Source organism: Parasteatoda tepidariorum, chromosome 1 (assembly GCF_043381705.1).
Source record: "Parasteatoda tepidariorum isolate YZ-2023 chromosome 1, CAS_Ptep_4.0, whole genome shotgun sequence".
NCBI classification, from domain to species: domain Eukaryota; kingdom Metazoa; phylum Arthropoda; class Arachnida; order Araneae; family Theridiidae; genus Parasteatoda; species Parasteatoda tepidariorum.
This window is the reverse complement of record NC_092204.1, coordinates 11,779,517-11,797,671: the sequence shown is the minus strand read 5'-3', so window position 1 is coordinate 11,797,671 and position 18,155 is coordinate 11,779,517. Positions and strand designations below refer to the sequence as shown.

General features: G+C 26.6%; 1 protein-coding gene across 1 annotated transcript in view; it reads right to left on the bottom strand.

The window, feature by feature from the left end:
• Positions 1-7,006: 7,006 nt before the first annotated feature.
• LOC107436237 (uncharacterized) overlaps positions 7,007-18,155 on the bottom strand; it is a 47,946-nt gene continuing 36,797 nt past the window's right edge. Inside the window, exons 22-28 of the mRNA XM_043051047.2 lie at positions 17,143-17,216; positions 15,663-15,839; positions 14,126-14,251; positions 13,879-14,012; positions 12,393-12,544; positions 10,167-10,205; positions 7,007-8,352 (exon numbers count right to left, since the gene is read on the bottom strand). Coding sequence (XP_042906981.1) covers positions 10,180-10,205; positions 12,393-12,544; positions 13,879-14,012; positions 14,126-14,251; positions 15,663-15,839; positions 17,143-17,216 — 689 coding nt within the window. The 3' untranslated portion in view covers positions 7,007-8,352; positions 10,167-10,179. The remainder of the gene's footprint in view (positions 8,353-10,166; positions 10,206-12,392; positions 12,545-13,878; positions 14,013-14,125; positions 14,252-15,662; positions 15,840-17,142; positions 17,217-18,155) is intronic.

Here is an 18,155-nt window from a genome sequence, read left to right as displayed (position 1 = left end):
TATTGGGACAACATATGGTGGAAAGGTCACTAATTAACATTTATGAAGCAGTCATACATGCATGCGTCCGGAACGTCCGGGTCCGGAACTTGGTCATGAAATATTAAATTTGGGAAACTAGCTTTTAGTAATGATTTGTAAAACTCATGCGTTGGCATACTTAGAAACAACTGCTTCAGATGGCGCCAATCTACGGCTACTCTATAAAGAACTTCTGCTTTCAACATTTTACCAATTGAAGCTGTTTGAGCTAACTATTTTCATCAATTTATGTTTTGTAGAACAAATATAGAGGAAATAACAGGTCATCAGTACTTTGCTAAAAAAGAAATAACAAAAATAGCTTTAAACAAAGTAGACAAGAAAATGAATGTATATTGTTTATATTCGCCACGAATTGGCAAGTTAAAATTCTATCCGCGGGCAGGATAAAACCTTCTGGCGGGCCGTAGTTTGCCCATCCGTGATTTAGGTGCTCCAGATCTGTAATTTTGCTTGATAAACTACGTTTTATACTATTTTGACTACATTATAGTATTCTTTTTAATTACATTACGGTACATTATCTCTCCACTGCTATAGTCTTATTTATCACGCAAAAATATAGACCATTTGGGTCAACGCATAAGTAATTTTTTTGTGAATCTTATTTATCAAATAAGTTTTGAAATAGTGTTTTAACATTTTTCAATGCTTGACTGGAGTTGACTGGAGTTGTAAATATCCTCACTGATTAAAGAAGATAAAAAAAAAAGTACACAGTTATTAAAGAAGATAAAAATTTTCTTCTTTATTACGTAGAAGCCGAGCTTTCGAAAATTGTTGGAAATATTGTCGAAAATATCGCATATATGAATTCGGAGATGCTTTTTTCGTATCGAATCGAACTTGAAAACTATTGTTAAGAAAATATATTCCAAGATGTTTAGAATGTACTTTACTTCTTATCGTAAAAATTTTAATTGATAATTAAAAATTTAATGAAAAGTTTAGTTCCTGACCAAATAATAAGTAAAGGGCACCAACATTTTCATCAACTATAAGATTCGTATTACTTTCATTTTAATAAGAATTTCACTAGTTTTTATTAGTCTGCACAGAGCTGTTTGTTTTATACGCCCCACACATCTAGACTAAACAGTTTCTTGAATGCGTTGTAGCTACTGAAGCAAAAGTAATTATTGATTCATATGCAGAGTGTCATTGATTTGATTGGGCCATATGTGTAAAAATCGAATTATTATATAAGCTTCATTAATTAGCATGGCACAACCTTAAATAAAGTGCAAAATTAAAATTTTTTATTTATTGATGTATAGGGTCCATAAAATTTTGAAGGCCAATTGAATGACAGAAGATAATAAAGGCTGTAAGCCGTTTTTTCTTTATTCTGATTCTGAACACATTAAAAAGTAAATTGGAACAATAAAAGACTCTCAAGTAATTTCCCCAATGTCCAATAGAAAAGTTTATTTTAGAGATTGATTTATTTGATTTCAGAAAATATACTTTTGGGAAAGGAAACCTTTTAAAAGTGACAACCATTTCAAGACCAACTGCAAGGTGGTGGTTGGTCACTATGTATCCAGCATTGCTTACTGGCAGCCTCTACTTCTAAGACAACCTGAAACTCATCAATTAGAAGCTGGGTAGGCTTTAAGCCACTTAGTAGCACCACAACTCCTTTTTTCCCCTTGGTATATCATAGAATTTTGATCGACTTTGGCAAGAATGGGTCAAATATTAAGGTTGATCGATTTTGTAAACTGAAAGTTTATTACACCAATAATTAAAACAAAACACAGCATTTTTAAAAATTTATATTTAACAGATTTAAAAAATACAACAATTTCTAATAAACACTGATAACTTTACAATAAAGTAAAATGAGATTATAATACTGGTAGGATATTATCCATCATAACTATTAAAACATAAATAGTTAGGACATGATCAGATATTAAAACCCTACAAATTACAGGTACTAATATAGTCTTAAAATATAAAACAGCAACACCAGAAGTTCTTTAGAATGCTTGTCCCTTTAAATTGCACAAGAAAATATAGGTAAAGTTACAAAACACTTTAAAAAATATAATAAAAGAAATTTACTACTCTTTCACAAAGAAACTACATACAATAACTGTACATAATAAAAAATATGGGATATTAAAGATAAGATAAAGATTGGTTTTGAGTCACAGTTACCCGGAGTAAAAAATAACGGGTACATATTTCAATACAGAAGTGGAATGTTCAATTAAACTTACAACAATGGCTCAACATTAGCAAAACTATTACCTTTCAGATAACATTATATAGAATAACATTATAAACTATTCCTTTTCAAACAACAGATATTTTGAAGGCCACCTTACAATCACTGTTTTCTTTACATTAATATCAGGCACTGTGAAATACGAGTGGCTGGAATCTTTGAAACGAACAAGTCTGAGGCTTAAAAATGTTTTAGTTAGATAAAATTATTATAAATAGTGACATGCATAAGTTTATATTCATGTCTTTAATCCAGAATTTTATAACAGGAAACATATTTATAACAATAGAATTTATTATTATAAATTAATTTTATAGCTGTAAATACTGGATAATAGCTGGCTCAGTTTAGGGAAGTCAATGGAGAAAATGACAAGATTGATGCATCCAAAATGCTATAATTTTTTAAGGTATCTACCACATACTTTTTGAGACGAAAAAAAAAAATTCACAAAAAATTTGCAGACAAATTTTTAGTTGTACACATATATATTAATTAAAAATATTGAGAAAACATGGAAAATAATATAATGAAAATCAATGAAAAGATAAGAAAAAATATTAAAATAAAATATTTAAATTTCTTTTCCATTTAAAAAAATATTAAACAGCCGGAAAACAAAATAATGAAAAGATATAATCTAGTCATCAGCTCACACAATCATAACTGCAAAAAGGAGTGCTTCTAATATTGTATTAATATAGCCAAAGCAAAATATATCAATACAATAGTATGAGGCCATATTAATACAATATTAGAAAGCACTCCTTTTTGCGGATATAATCGTCGTGAGCTGATGATAAGATTATAAATTTTCATTATTTTATTTTCTGGCTACTTAATATTTTTTTTTAAATAAATTTTTTTTTAATGTTTTTAAAAATATTTTCATTTTTCTTCTTCTCTTTTCATTAATCTTTATTATATTATTTTCCATTTTTTTCTCGATATTTTTAACTTATTTCATGAGTTCTATATGCCTGCAGCTTATACACAGTTAATAAAACTTATTATTTTTCTTCATTTTTCTTTTTGTCTTTATTGAGCTATATAAAACAACATAAAATCAATAACTTAAAAATACATAAAAGTATTTTTCTAAAACTTTAACAATGGAACAATTGGTATAATGCAATAGCTACCAAATTTCTGACACATAGAAAACATAATTTTATTTTCTATTTAAATTAAAATGTATAAAAATTAATTGCTCTTTTTTTTAAAAGTAACTCACATTAGCTACACTAAATATTTTTTTAAGTAAATCATTATTTTAAATTATAGTCAAATTTAACTTGTAACATTTATTACATTTGCAGGAATATAAACTCATTTTAGATGCATCAGACAAATATACACTGACATACCACTAGGTATTAAACTCTTTGATTTAACAACAATCTAAAAAATTTTATAGGAACTTTTTTAAATTTGGTTCTATAATTATATATATTAATATAAGGAAGACTATAATTTTCTAATTCAATCTCAATAAATGGAAATAATTTAAATGCCATGAGAAAGAATTCAGGAATTAAAAAATTTGAAAATTTTAATTAGCATTTTCTTTAGAATTTTTAATAACTTTTTTAGAAATTTTTCTACATACACTAGCTTAATATTACTGTAGTCATTACAAAAATGAAACTATTAGAAAAAATGAGAGTTTTAGTTTGTAATTAGTTATTTTTTTATTATAATGAATATATTTAGAATTAATTTTGGAATTCTAAATGTGAAAAATTGATAAAAATCCTCCTGAAAAATTCAATTTTTACAAGTTAGTTGTTAGAAAGAAATTCACAAATTGGCAGTAAGAAACTTAAAAAATAATTTTTGTGAGTGGAAATTAAGTGCGCAAAGAAAAAAAAAATTAACACTTCTGAAATCATAAAATTTGCAGTTTTTGATTACTAATTCTTTCTACACTGGATGTAAGTTTTAAATACATTAAAGTAAACAATCACACGAGACACATTTTACATGATATAAAATTGTAAAATAGCAAAATTTTATCAATTTTCTAAAAATATTAAATAAATAAATAAAACAAAAGATGTAAAAATGGCAAAAAAGCATTTTTGTTTCAAAAAATAAATATGAAAAAAGTTTTTTTAACATCAAGCATTTTCGTATAATTTTTTCTTTGAAAACAATAAAGGACATTACCATACAACTGTACCAGTAAAGAAAAAAATTTTTTTTTTCCTGTCCACCATTACGGACATATTTTGAGTTTCATCTTTTAATTATTAAGAAGAATTTCACTCATTTATCAAAAGTTCTTACAATAAAATATTTCAATTATGTAGAAGCCAAACTAAGCCATAAGGCACAAATAAGTTTTTGACAACACTTCAATAGATTAAAATTATTATATTCTCAAAAATAGTTATCCATTCACAACACTTTATAGAGCTCTTATAGTCAGCATTTAAAATAATATTTTTCTCCTTTGGTAAGCTTTACATACATACGTAAGCACTGAAAATGTTTCGCAAACTTTTTAAAAATATCTTAATTCAATGCAATTTTACAGACAAATAGGAAAATATTGTTTGGAGAAACGAAAATTAATCAAGGTAAATAGTTGTCTTTTATTCACATATTAAATAAATATTAAGTTTTAGAGTCAAATCTAAAAACAGAGAGTAGATATACGACTGCAAAAGGTTAAGAGTCAATACAATAATCTAACAGTGAAAAGAAATACATTTGCTATAAAAAGTTAAGTGTCTAAAAAGGATTGTCTAGACAGTACACAGCAGTTTTTAATGAATTATGCCATGTTTAAATCATACATTTACTAAAGTTATTTACTTAAAAGCAAATTTAAACAATTGAGTGTAGAAATCAAAAGCAAAGAAAGAAAACGAAAAAGAGAATACTAAAATTTCCTCTATCTCATTATCTAGTTTTACATTATTAACAGAACTTTTTTTTAATCTCGTTTAATTATGACAAATAGATGTCATAAAATGCCAAGTTTAAAAATCTGTTGCACAGTTAGAAGCCACTGTGATTACAGCTTTGATTACATAAGATAAATAGAAGATGGCTTTTGCCATCGAATAAGAATGCTCTGTGCAACTGACAAAGTTCATATAACTGCATTAATAGTCAAAATAATTACAGAATATTATGTCATGTTATCAATAGGTATAATATCTAACTTTTTTAACATAATTTATAACTGAATTTTATATTTAGTCATTTAATTTTTTTGCTCATATATATGTTCAATATATCTTCATCACTGAAATAGACATAAAACAAAAATCGTTAATTATTAATAGTGAAATAGATTTTATTTATCTAATAGAATAATTAATATTTAATTACTTTCACTAGGAAATATGCAATGGTTATTATTTGCAATACCAATATGCAATACCAATAATCTATTATTTCATGCATACTGGATTCAATTTTATAAGATTTGAGATACATAGACATTACAGCAATAAGAGTTTCAATATAGTAAAGAAAAAGTGGTATCAAAATAGTACATGAAAGTCTAAATATTCATTTTTCATCAGCTTTTTAGCACACAGGCAAATTGATTTTATATAGTTAATCATAGGTATTTGACATATAGACGATCTGCCTTTGACTATTTTGCAGGAGATATTAGTGTAGCCTGCCCCCAACCTTTAACATCCGTCTAGATTGCAAACATTTTTCATCACTGTTCCATTAATATTTATTAACATTTTAATATTTTAACAATTATTAAAATATAACAATACTTCCCTAAAGTGACTTTTATATGTTCAAAATAACGAATAGTATAAAAATATACATATTTTAAATTTTAAAATTATTAATCGCAGAGAAGCATTGATTATCTAGCATTAAAATATAAAAAAATATTTAGATATTTTAAAAATAAAATACTTATTTCATTTGTCAAAGTATTATTATGCATTTCCTAACAAATTCTGAATATGAAACTTATAGGTTAGAGTTTTATTTAGACATAAGAGGGAAATTTAAATCTGCCAAAATAAATAGCCGGTCAGTTGCGGCTTGACTCTGTTTCCAAGCCTCAGAGTTATTATTTAAAAATGCTGTCAACTGATCATAATATCTGAACACATGCAGAAACCCATAACATGCCTCTGGGGGCTGGAGGATTGTTTTAAACAGTAAGTGAAAATGTTAAGTTTAATTAAAATTTCTAGTTTATATTTTTTTAACCTCTATTAAGAGTTTATTGTCACATTTTGATTATTTATAACCTCAATGATGCAGGTTCAAGCTCAACTTTTGAGACAAAAAATGAATTATATCTTAGAATTGTAGACATATTTAACATTATGGTGAGAGTAATACACAGCAATACAGAAGATTTTGCTACTAAGCTTGTATGAGGCCATTTTTATGGCAAAATACCGCATAAATATTAGAATTTATATTTTAAAAACAGAAATTGGTGAATTTGCCTATAATCGAGATTTTTTTTTATTAGACTTGTAAGTTCAACTAACAAAAGAGAGATTAAATTATTTTTTAAATTACATTGCAGTTTTTTAGTTACTAATAAATAAAATGGAACTTTTCTGAAATTTTTTCATAGCTATGCTAGTAATACCATTAATGAAAAATATTTGTGAGCATATATATCATCCACACAAAACTGTCTTGTCGTGAGAAAAATTTATAAACAATCAACAGCCCTGTTCATCATTTTTATAAGCATTAACAATGCAAAACAAAACATATGTATTTTTTTCATGCAATAAATATTTAATAACAACAATATGTTTAAACAAATAGTGAAAAAGAAATTAAGTTAACAATGGAGAAATTATATAGAGGATTGGAAGATTTTTCATTATTACAAATTTATGAATAAACTAAAAGATCATCTTCTAGTTCAAAAAGGAATTTAAGTTACCTTAACTAATTGATTAATTCGCTACTGAAATTGAGCATCTAAATATTTTTATTGTATGCCAAAAAATATAGGCATATCATAGACCACCATTTATATGGATGCTGATTAATTGTATAGTCTAATAGATCAGGTCGATCAAAAACCACACGTGTCAAAGTATCAGCTATTTAATAATCAGCAATAAAATAAAATAATTTCAAAGCTAGTTTTTTTATAAGCTCCAATATATTATTACACAATCAAGAATAAAATCCTAGGTGCCAAGGGTATTACGAAATTCAACATTTAAAGCTGATTTTATTACTGCATTATGTAATAGCTCCTAAAAAATGGGTTTTTCATTTTAGAAATAGAAATTTTTCCAACCTGTGAATAAACATAACATTTTTCTTCCATTGTTACAAATGGAATTTTCTTTTGTATCATTAACAGAATTTAAAGAAAAAACACGTAGCAAAATTGAAAACTTGTTCTTAAAATAAGAAAAAATACATATAATACAAGTAAACAACTAACATGTGATAAGCACAAAAGTATAACAAGTAACAAGCTTTGTGTAATAACAATGTATAATATTTCTGTTAGCAATAAATTTTTACTGTACATCATATTTTATTGCCTTGTGAAAAATATAGGATGATTTGTTTTGATTTTAAAGTTCTTTACAAGAAAAAAAAATCAAACCTCAATGAAAATTATTTATAGAATCAAAATTTGGCATAGTACCAAACATATCTGATAAAGCTGCCAACATAAATACAACAAAATAGCACTGATATAAAAGTATATAAACAAAAGTAGTACAAATTACAATAATCAAAATAATAAAATTTATGTACTAAAAATTGTGATACAAAAAAAAAAGTATATTGCAATGCAATAGGCAGCCAATATTGCTGCAACAGAGAAAAATGTACATTTTAAATAACAATTTATTGCAGTAACAACATTTTTAGAGAAAAGGCTCTAAAATTACAAGAGAAATAAAATCACTGGGATTGATGGAGTATAAATGGCAAGACTAGGGGTGTCTGCCTCAGGCAGATGATGAACTGAGTATTTCAGGCGTAGAAGTTGTACCGTTGCTGGGTGATGGGCAATGGTGCCATAGGACTTATGTCTTCTTCAACTGGAGTGAGAGGCTTCTTCATCATGCGCTCCAAAGTGGCAAGCACTAAAATAAATAAATTAGAGCTACTTAAGAATCAAAGAAAAGCAAACATTCCAGCAGCTGATATTTTGTTTGCATTAGCCAATATGAAAAATGGAACAGCAGTGCAACCATTTTGGAACAGAAAAAATGTGTTCTGGAGCAATAATTTGATTTTAATAGCGGATTAGTGCAAATAATTTTTATATTTGGAGTCTCATATTGCGCGTAAAATTACATTTCTGAACAGATATGAGCATATAAATTTACAGTTTATACAACATTTAGCAAAGCTTGAAAGAAAAAATGCGTTACTAAATAAAAAGAATGTTAGAAACACAACAAAGAATTACAATGAAAAAATTTACTCCACAAGTTTCTTGCACAAAGAAAGTCTAAAAACTGATTAAACCACATTTAAATCGAAACACATTTTTAATAATTAAATAAAAGGAACATGCATAGGTTTGAAAAAATAAAAAAATTTGAGACTTAATTTGATTTCCTTGCTAAACCGCAAGATTTACCGAAAAAAATTTCCACTTTATTTATTGCTTTTTGGACATTTCCACATGGTTTTTCAACTTCTGATGTTTTTAATATGTCATTATGACACGCAAATTTAAAATTTGAGTAATTACTTCTGGAATCACTCTATTCCATCATAAATCAATATCATTTGATGATCGTTTTAAACAACAGTAAATGATTTTTCTGTCCATTTCCATGCTGTTTTTTAAATTCCTTGTGTATTTTGTGTTTTTAATGTGACAGGAAGAAACACTCATTGCAATTTTTCGCCCTGAAAACAGCTGCACTTAAAGAATTACTGCATAGTTTACACTTTGCTATTCTTTTTTTGTAGCTCAACCATGATATAAAATCAATCCACAATTGCTAAAACTTATGCTTCACAATTAGCTCACACAACATCACTGTTTTGAATAAACATTTCTTGAATGGGTATTATGAATTCAAAACAAAGAGATTAAAAGACAAAACTCAATGCACATAAATATTCGAGGTAAGACATTTCACTACTTTTTTTTACGAAAATATTCAAGTTTTGGGTTAAAGTATATTAAAACATTGGATGCTAGTTACTATTTTTTAGGTGCCGTACCAAGATGCAACAATAATTATAACAGAATCACCAGACATTCAAGTTTTGAGAATGGGTGCATATTTTTGAATGCTTGAAATCAGTAAGCTTTGTTCATCTTCATATTGTTTAAAAGAAATTAAGTGTTTTTTAATATTAAGTAGAATACCTCTCTGGTTTTTTATATCAATAATATTAAGTGAAAAATTAACAATTCTATTAAGTTACCAAAATTATGAATTTCATGATGAATTTCCATTAGAATATTCAATTTTTTGTCATATGTTTTTTCATTTATACATCAATTTATATCCATCTCATGAAAGACAAATAAAAGGTGTTTCACTGTAGTTAGTTTTAATTACAAGTCTGTTAGAACACATTTTATGAACTTTCTATAGTCAAAATTAAAAGACAGACAAACTTAGACTAAATTTACTGAATACAAATAAAGTCCTCAAAAGGTTTTATCACTTGATGAAGAATATGTTTTTCTTCCTTTATATATACATATAAAAAAAAAACACAGTTTATAAAAAAACTCCTTTAATTTATTTATTAAATTAACACTGAGTTTTAAATTTTGGAATTATAAAAAGGAAATAATTCTAATTAATAGTAATAACACGATTACAAAATTCATCAACACAAGATTATGTAAGTAGACAATTATTTTTAAGACTTAAAATTACAGTTAGAGAAACTAAAATTCAGTAAAAAAATGTACATAACAAACCTTAAGATGTTATCTAATTTCCAGGGCTACATACATTTGCTGAAAAATAATTAAATAAAATTTTTAAATCATGCAAAAATAATAGAAACAAATTCTTTTCAGTCAGGAACAAAAACAAAAAGTAAATAATAAACAAATGATTACAAAAGGGTAAATTATTAAAAGCATAACTCTTAAATTTCAATAAAAAAATATAATATGCCATAATCAACAAATATATAAATTAGAATACAAGAAAACTTGTTTATATTTCAAATAAAATAGAATTAAATTAAAAACTTGGCAAACATAGTCCAAAATAACATGCAAAAACAGTTCTTCAGTATAATCCAAAGTATTTGGGACAGAACCTACTTCTGCTAATCAAAATATTCATATTTCTCAAGGAAACATATCTTTAATTTACTTTATTCAAAAAACTTTGAAATTTGATTTTTTTTTTAAAAATACATTGCCATACAGTGTTTAAATTTAATTTTAATATGATCATTTAATAAATGTCTTTTTGTAAGAAAAACATTAATTTTTTCTTCCTCTTTTGTACTACTACATAGAGTACTAATAGGTAATAGTACTCCTTCACTTCCTTTTGGAAATAAACCATTTGTACAAAGCATCATTTAATTTAGAATTGTTAGCTGATTTAATTTAATTAATTTTTTTTTGAAAATTTTAAAAGAATTTCTCCTAATTGCATTCACATAAAACTACAATGCTATATAATTTTTTGCATAGGCAACATAATATGCTATCTTTTAGTAGAAGTGATGAAGAAGACAGTGTCTAAGATAGTCTAAACTTAATTATAGTATATTATTCATAATGAAAAGTCAGATAAAACAGCAAATTGAAAAAAAGATTTCTTTAAAAAAATAAATAAATAAACAAAATGCAACCCCCTAACAAATTCTCTATTTGTTACTTACATAAAATGATTAATTATAGGATGAAAAGCAGTAAAAAACAGTTATTTTAAATACCTCGTGTACAGATGAATTATGACAGTATATATTAAAATTTGAGAAACGAAAATTAAGTGCTTGTGTGTAAAAAAAAATTAAAAAAACTGGGTTAACTGAGACATTCAGATGATCAAGATTCTAAAGCATGTAAATAATTTCTAAATTTTCTAGAAGAAAATCCATCAAAATTCTACATAATTTCTTTAAAATCAAGTATTCAATTTAAGCTAGAAGAATTATACAGTAAAGGTACCCCAAATTGCCTATCAAATGTATCTATTTTTATGGGTCTTACTGCCTTTAGAAACATTGCTATGAGTACTTCGCACTCATATACTGAAAATTACTTTTCAAACATTATATCAGCTACCCTTTCTTAAACAATGTTCTGTTCATAAATTCGTAAAGTATAATTTAGAATGAATAAAAAAATGTTTTGAAGGAAATAGCAGTTTTAAATCCATGTTAATCAGGCCAAGACTTTCAAAGGGTCTCTTATGAAAAATCACGTCAGTTATGTACACTGTATTTTTAACTACAACAACTGCCAAATGTTAAACCAGTATAAATATTGGAAAATAAAAATAAATCTACATAAAAATTTTAATAAAAAATTAAGGTTTAAAGTGTATAGATTTGGGCCATCCTCTATCAATACTTATAACTGCTTGTTCCTAATATTCAAAAACTAATAAATCTCTATAAAAAATTTTAATAGAAAAACAGGCATGTAGGTGCATAAATTTGGATTGACATTTACAGGCTACCATTTGCATAAAAATTGGTGGCTAAAACAAAATTATCGGGGTTCTTCCTTTTTACTACTCAAATATATGATTGACTAAGATTTTAATGGTTATAGGACAGGATAATTGGGATGAAAAAAATTCATTAAATGGCTATGATTTGTATGTTAATTTTAATTCATTAATATGTTTGCTAATTATTTATTTTTGTACCATTTGCATTAAAATAATAGCTAATGCATTATAATTTTACAAGAAAAACTTTAATAAAAATTCAAACAGAACAGAAATTATGTAAATTTTATGAATGCATAACATCATTAATTTATAAAGATCAACCAACATTTTATCAGCAATTTTTGCTAACTTTTTAATGAAAGTAAATAGTGTTAAATATCAGCATACAGTTTTACACTCTTTTTTAGTCTATGCTTAAAGATAAGAGATTAATAGTTTAATAGATGAGAAAACAATGGAAATCAGATGTTCAATTCTGCAAAAAAGAAAAAAAGACATACCTGCAACAGCTTTACTTTTTTCAACTACCTCTCTTGCTATAGCTCGATTCAAGTTAAGTAAATGAGCTCTGTTCCTCTTTTCTTCACTCAGTTTTTTGTGAATAGCTTCAGGTGACTTACTTCTCTCTTCAACTACATTCTCATAAGTTGCTCTGTAAGTAAATATACAGGATGAAATCTATTTGTAAGTAAAGCAACATAGTTCATCTATTAAAGTAGCGAGCTAGAAGAAGCTTGTCACCGAGGGTTCTGCAAGGGACATTTTTGGTAGATTGCATTAACACTCCAGTTCAGTAACTTCGATTCCTCTACTGAGCTGATAAACCAATTGTAAAATTTTTGGTTAAAAAAGTTGGCAGTTTTTTTTGTTAGGTAACTCACAGTAAGATTTTAATTTTTTTTTCAATCACCTAAAAAACAGAAGCTTTGTAAGATTGTCCACCACTATATTAGAGTTATAAGTTATTTCAGAACATTTCATATGTCTTGATTGGTCTGAATTTCAGATTGTAAGATACTTTTGAAATAAATATATATTAACTTAGTAGTCTAACAGTTCATGGAGGGCCAAGGCTTACTGTGCTCATGCCAGTTTTTTGACCATGGGCACTCGGTTGCAGGAGCAGATGCTCCCCTTGGGTGATCTCTGCCGAATGCAGAACATCCAGTGTTTAGTACTGACTCATAGAAAAATAAATATAGATGCAGAAATTTTTTCCCCCCACATTTGATTTAATGAGGATACTATACTTAGCATGGAAGTTATTTTTTTACAAAGTTTTCAAACTGCAAATCAATTGAAAAATTAAAGTCCTACTTATATTTATTTTTATTACGAGATTTTTTGTTTATTCTTAAAAAAATCTGCTAATTTAAAAGCATCTTTCCTTTGGTAGCATCCAGTTAAATACTTTTGAAATAAAGAAAGAAATTGATTGGAATTAGTTTAAACAATTTAAATAAAAATTACATATAAAATTACAACATAAGTTGTTTATGTTTAATAAGTTTAAAATTTATAGAAAAAGAGCTATAATTTTTTTAAAATAAAAATTTGATACGTCTCAGATTAATATATTTCAGCAATGGGAACTTTTAAGAAATTTAGTTTCACTTTTTATTAATGGAGTTTTTACAGATAAATTTTGAAAATTTTGTTACAGAAAATTTTGGAAATGTAGCATGATATTTGAACTAAAAATGTCAATAATTTAGGGCATTCCAAAATATTTAACAGAGAAAAAAAAAAAAAAACATATCAATTGCTCAAAAACCATATGAAGACAAAGAAAATAATTTTTAAAATTTCATATTTTTTCCTTAAAACAAGGTAGAAAGAAGAGAAAGTATTCAAGCAGCCAAAATGACGAATCCCAGATACACTTAAAATTCTACATTATTATAATTACAAATTAAAAGATGGAGACAATTACAAATTTTTTTATTATAAAAAAACAACCTTTTTCTTAATTAAAAATAAACTTACGTTGTGGTTTCTGATAGCATTTTGCAAATATTCTCTGCCTTTTGACTTCTTCGTAACTTCTCCATCGCTGATAGCTGCTCTGGTTCTACTTCAACATATCTTTCAGGGATTTCAATTTTCTGAGGCAACATCAACTAAAACGAAAATAAATTAAAAATGCTCAAAACAAACATGGAGCAATTTTAAATACATTTTAATGTAATTAACAAGGCACTTATTTTTGAAAAACTTTTAGACAAAGACATACCTCACGTTCAATAATATTATCATCAAATACATCACTTTTCTTTATTGTACTTCGCACAATGTCTGGAGTGTTTGCAGTTCGCAGGCATCTTTCCATATCAACATCATCTCTAGATCTAGGTCTATCCTAATTTTATGGAGGAAAGAAAAACATATATCAGCATGTGAATTATAGTGATTTTCAATTTAAACTCCTGAGACAGTAGTTAAAGAGCAGGAGTTTAAATATTTCTTCCCTAAACATTTAACATATATATTATAAGTCTTGAAAAATAGAATTTCAAAATGTAAGAAATTACTTAGTTGGTGAAGAAATTAGGAAATTTTAAGATAAATTAGGAACAATTTTAACGCTCATTAATAATAAGCTTTGTATTTATGAGCTTACTTCTTTATTTAAAAGTTTGTGATATGTTTATTTTCAACAGATTACAAAAAATTTAAGCATTTATTTATTCTTAAACTCAGGAAGATATTCCTCCTCCATTTATACGAGACGAAAATTTATGAAAAGGGAAACAAAATCAAGCATGTTTAAGAAGACATTTTATTTTTAGGTTTGCAAACTTATAAAATATGAAATGCCTGATAATGGGCTAACAACGCAATCTGCAAGGAAATGAGAAATAATTACTCCATTAAGTTGGGAAAGAATGGTTAACAGCGGATCTTTTTCATTTTAACTAGGTTTATTGAATTCCTCAAATTATTTTCTTTTTAAAGACCAGATAATTAAGAGTCAACATTGGCTAGATTGCACTAATGGTATAAATATGAAATTGTGTTATAAAATAATCGGCGTAGAAAAAGAAAAACACCAGCTGACTTACAAGAATTCTGTTAATTTAAAAAGAGTACTTTTTCTGAGAATTATTTTAAAAGATTTAAAAAAGAATGAATAATCATAGCATGGATTAATATAATGATCGAATTTAATTCCTAGAACCTGTGTCCGAGGTTTGAAAATTGTAGATGTTAATGTTCTACCTAGTAATTATTCTTCATTAATTTTTTTTAAAACTGTAATTAAAACATATTTATTAAATGTATGTATTTTTTTAAAGTATTAAAACGAGACTCACAATAAGCAGCATGAGTGATTCAATAATACAATCACTAGTAAACATAATTTTTTGTTTTTCTAAATTTTATTTCTCTTTTGTCCATTAGAATTTGAAAGAAAGATAGGAATATCACTGCTTTCTTGCATCAATCAAGTTCAACTATGTGTCAAAATAAATTGACAGAACAATGAAAATTTCCCTGTATGAACTTCTATGCATTTCAAACTAAGTATTTTTTACTTTAAGCTAATTACAACTGCTTTAGATAACTATAATATTGCTATAACCATGGACCTCACAAACATATCTACTGTAAGAAATATATACATTTTGGTATACATAGAATTTTAATTACTGTTTCTAAATTTACAATTTATATTTACTTTCAATTAACAGGAAGCACGACCTAAAACTGCTTCCAACAAAAATGAGTGAACAAGTTATGGTTTGGGGGGGGGGGGGGGGGNAACTTACTTTGAAATATTGTGAAAACTGAGGATCAAGCATATACTGGTATCCGCTGACAGTGTAATGCCTTCGTTTGGAGCGTTTTACAGGATATGCACGATCTTGACTATTATTTGAGGTAGATCTATCTTTCACAGATTTGGCTGCAGTTCCAAATAACCGCTCATGAGCTGACTGGGTACTCTGAAGAAATGAAATTACAATATACTTTACATTAACTTCGACTAAGAATAATTAGGATCAGTGCAGTAATAAAAATGTATTTTTTTTCTATCATTTAAAGTTCTTAATTTATAAACAGAAAATCAATAAAATACAGAAACATTTTCAAAAACTTTACATGATCATGATAAAATAACTAGTTTCTGATATATATTGCAGAGAAAATTGTGAAAATCATGAATTTTTTGTAATTTGGAACAACGATCATTACAGTCAAGAAAAAATCTCTAAAAGATAGAAAATTAGGCACTTTTTACAAACCCTGAATAAAAAAGCACATTTAAGGCCTTCAAAAAAATATAAATAAAAAATAAGCATCTTTAAGCACTTTTTTAAAACGCTGCGCACCCTGTGTAACTAAACAAAAGATTGTAACCAAATATTTTAAAATTTTTGCTGCCGATCCTGCGACAGCGTGTGATGAAATTCTTCTTAGTAGTTTGTATGAATAAAACAGATCAAGTAGTCGCAAGATGTATAGTATCATCTAACTACTTGGGCAGAAGATATGATATTTTCGCCCAACAATAATGTACTGTTCATTGAAATAAACTTATTGCGAATTTTAAAAACCAAAATGGTTGCTAATAAAAGAAAAATTAATTTTGAAATTATTTTTATTGATTACAACTTTTCAAAGATAGATACTGCATAACCATCTTTTTGCAGTTGGTAGTGAATGTGTTAATCTAAGCGGTAAAAAGCTATGTTTTTTCAGAGCAAGTATGTTTCTGCTCTTTTAAAAAATATTTAAAATACTGTCTTCTCAACAATAATTGAAATTAAAAATAAATAAGTTAAGTACTATAGGGTGAATTCTTAAGAAAATTGCTTCATTGCCGTAATTTTAAGTGTTGATCATTTCAAGGCCAAATGATACTTGAATATAGTTAATCATTATTTCGCAAGTTGAACTTATATTAGAACTGCATTTATGAACTTTTTAACAAGAAGTGCCCAAAAAGGGCTATAAATAAAAAGATAAATTTGAAATTAAAATGGGTATTCAGTCAATTATACATAGTTTGTTGTACTTTGAATATTAGTTCTTAAAACAATATGGTATTAATCTTTTTACAGTGCGGAATATTTAAGTTTATTACGAGTTAACATAAAATTCATTGTGGCACCCAAATTTAAAAGCAGACTTATATTTTCCCATTATTCTACTCAGAAAAGTTCGTGCATTCTGAAATTTTATGAACGAATATGTTGAAAGAGAGGAAAGTCAAACATATTGAAATAAGAGAAAGTTAAAACCTACCGACTGGCGACTGTTATTGGAGGTTAATAACTGGATAGATGAGGGCCTTACAGCAGATGGTATGGTGACTTTGACTATAAAAGTTAACTTTGGTTACTAACTACATAAATTACTTTAATACAATAAACATGCAAGATATAATAATACATTTTACAAGAGTATACATTGTTATTTAGTATATATTGTTAAAGATAAATTCTTTTTAAGAAATGGCACAAATTCCTCTAAAACAGTAAATTCTTTTTTAAGAAATAGTAAAAATAAGAGAATCACAATATAGTTAATTTTTTTAATACAACATCAGAAAAAAAAGGCAAATGCAATTTTTATTTCAATGAATTTAAAATGACTGATTTCTATTTATATTTGAACATCACATGCAGTATGTCCTGTAATCATTGTCCTTAATGTAAATTTTTAAAATTCCCATAGGTCATGGTAGCCCAGATGTTAGAGAATCAGAATCTGGTCTGAAAAAACCAGGGTTCAATCCTTGACTCGCACCTTCCCGACTTAGAACTCGTCAAAAATGAAGCAAAGAATGTTAACATTAAGTGTCACCAAATTATATTTAAGAGAGAATACCTAAAACAATAACCCTCTCAAAATGTGATTAATCACTTGTAGAGAGGCCAGGACTGAAAACATCAAAATAAGTTGGACTGCTGGAAGAAACACTAAAAGGTGATTATTAGAAACTTCTTTTTGTTTCAACAAACAATCTTAATGGTTTAATTGTTTTTCATTCACTTTTCTTACTAATGATTCAACAGATTTTTTGTCATTTTTATTTCTTTTTCATTTAATTATTAACTTTCAACTCCTGATGTATTTTTAACTACTTCAATTTTGACCACAGATTCTAAAAATATACATTAAGGGCAGTCGTAACAGAACACCTTAAATAGTCATGGCATTTATTTTGAGAAAATTAAAATATACTAATTAATTAACATCTTTTTACATCAACTAATTTGTTAATTGACCATACACAAAAATAAGATAAACATAAT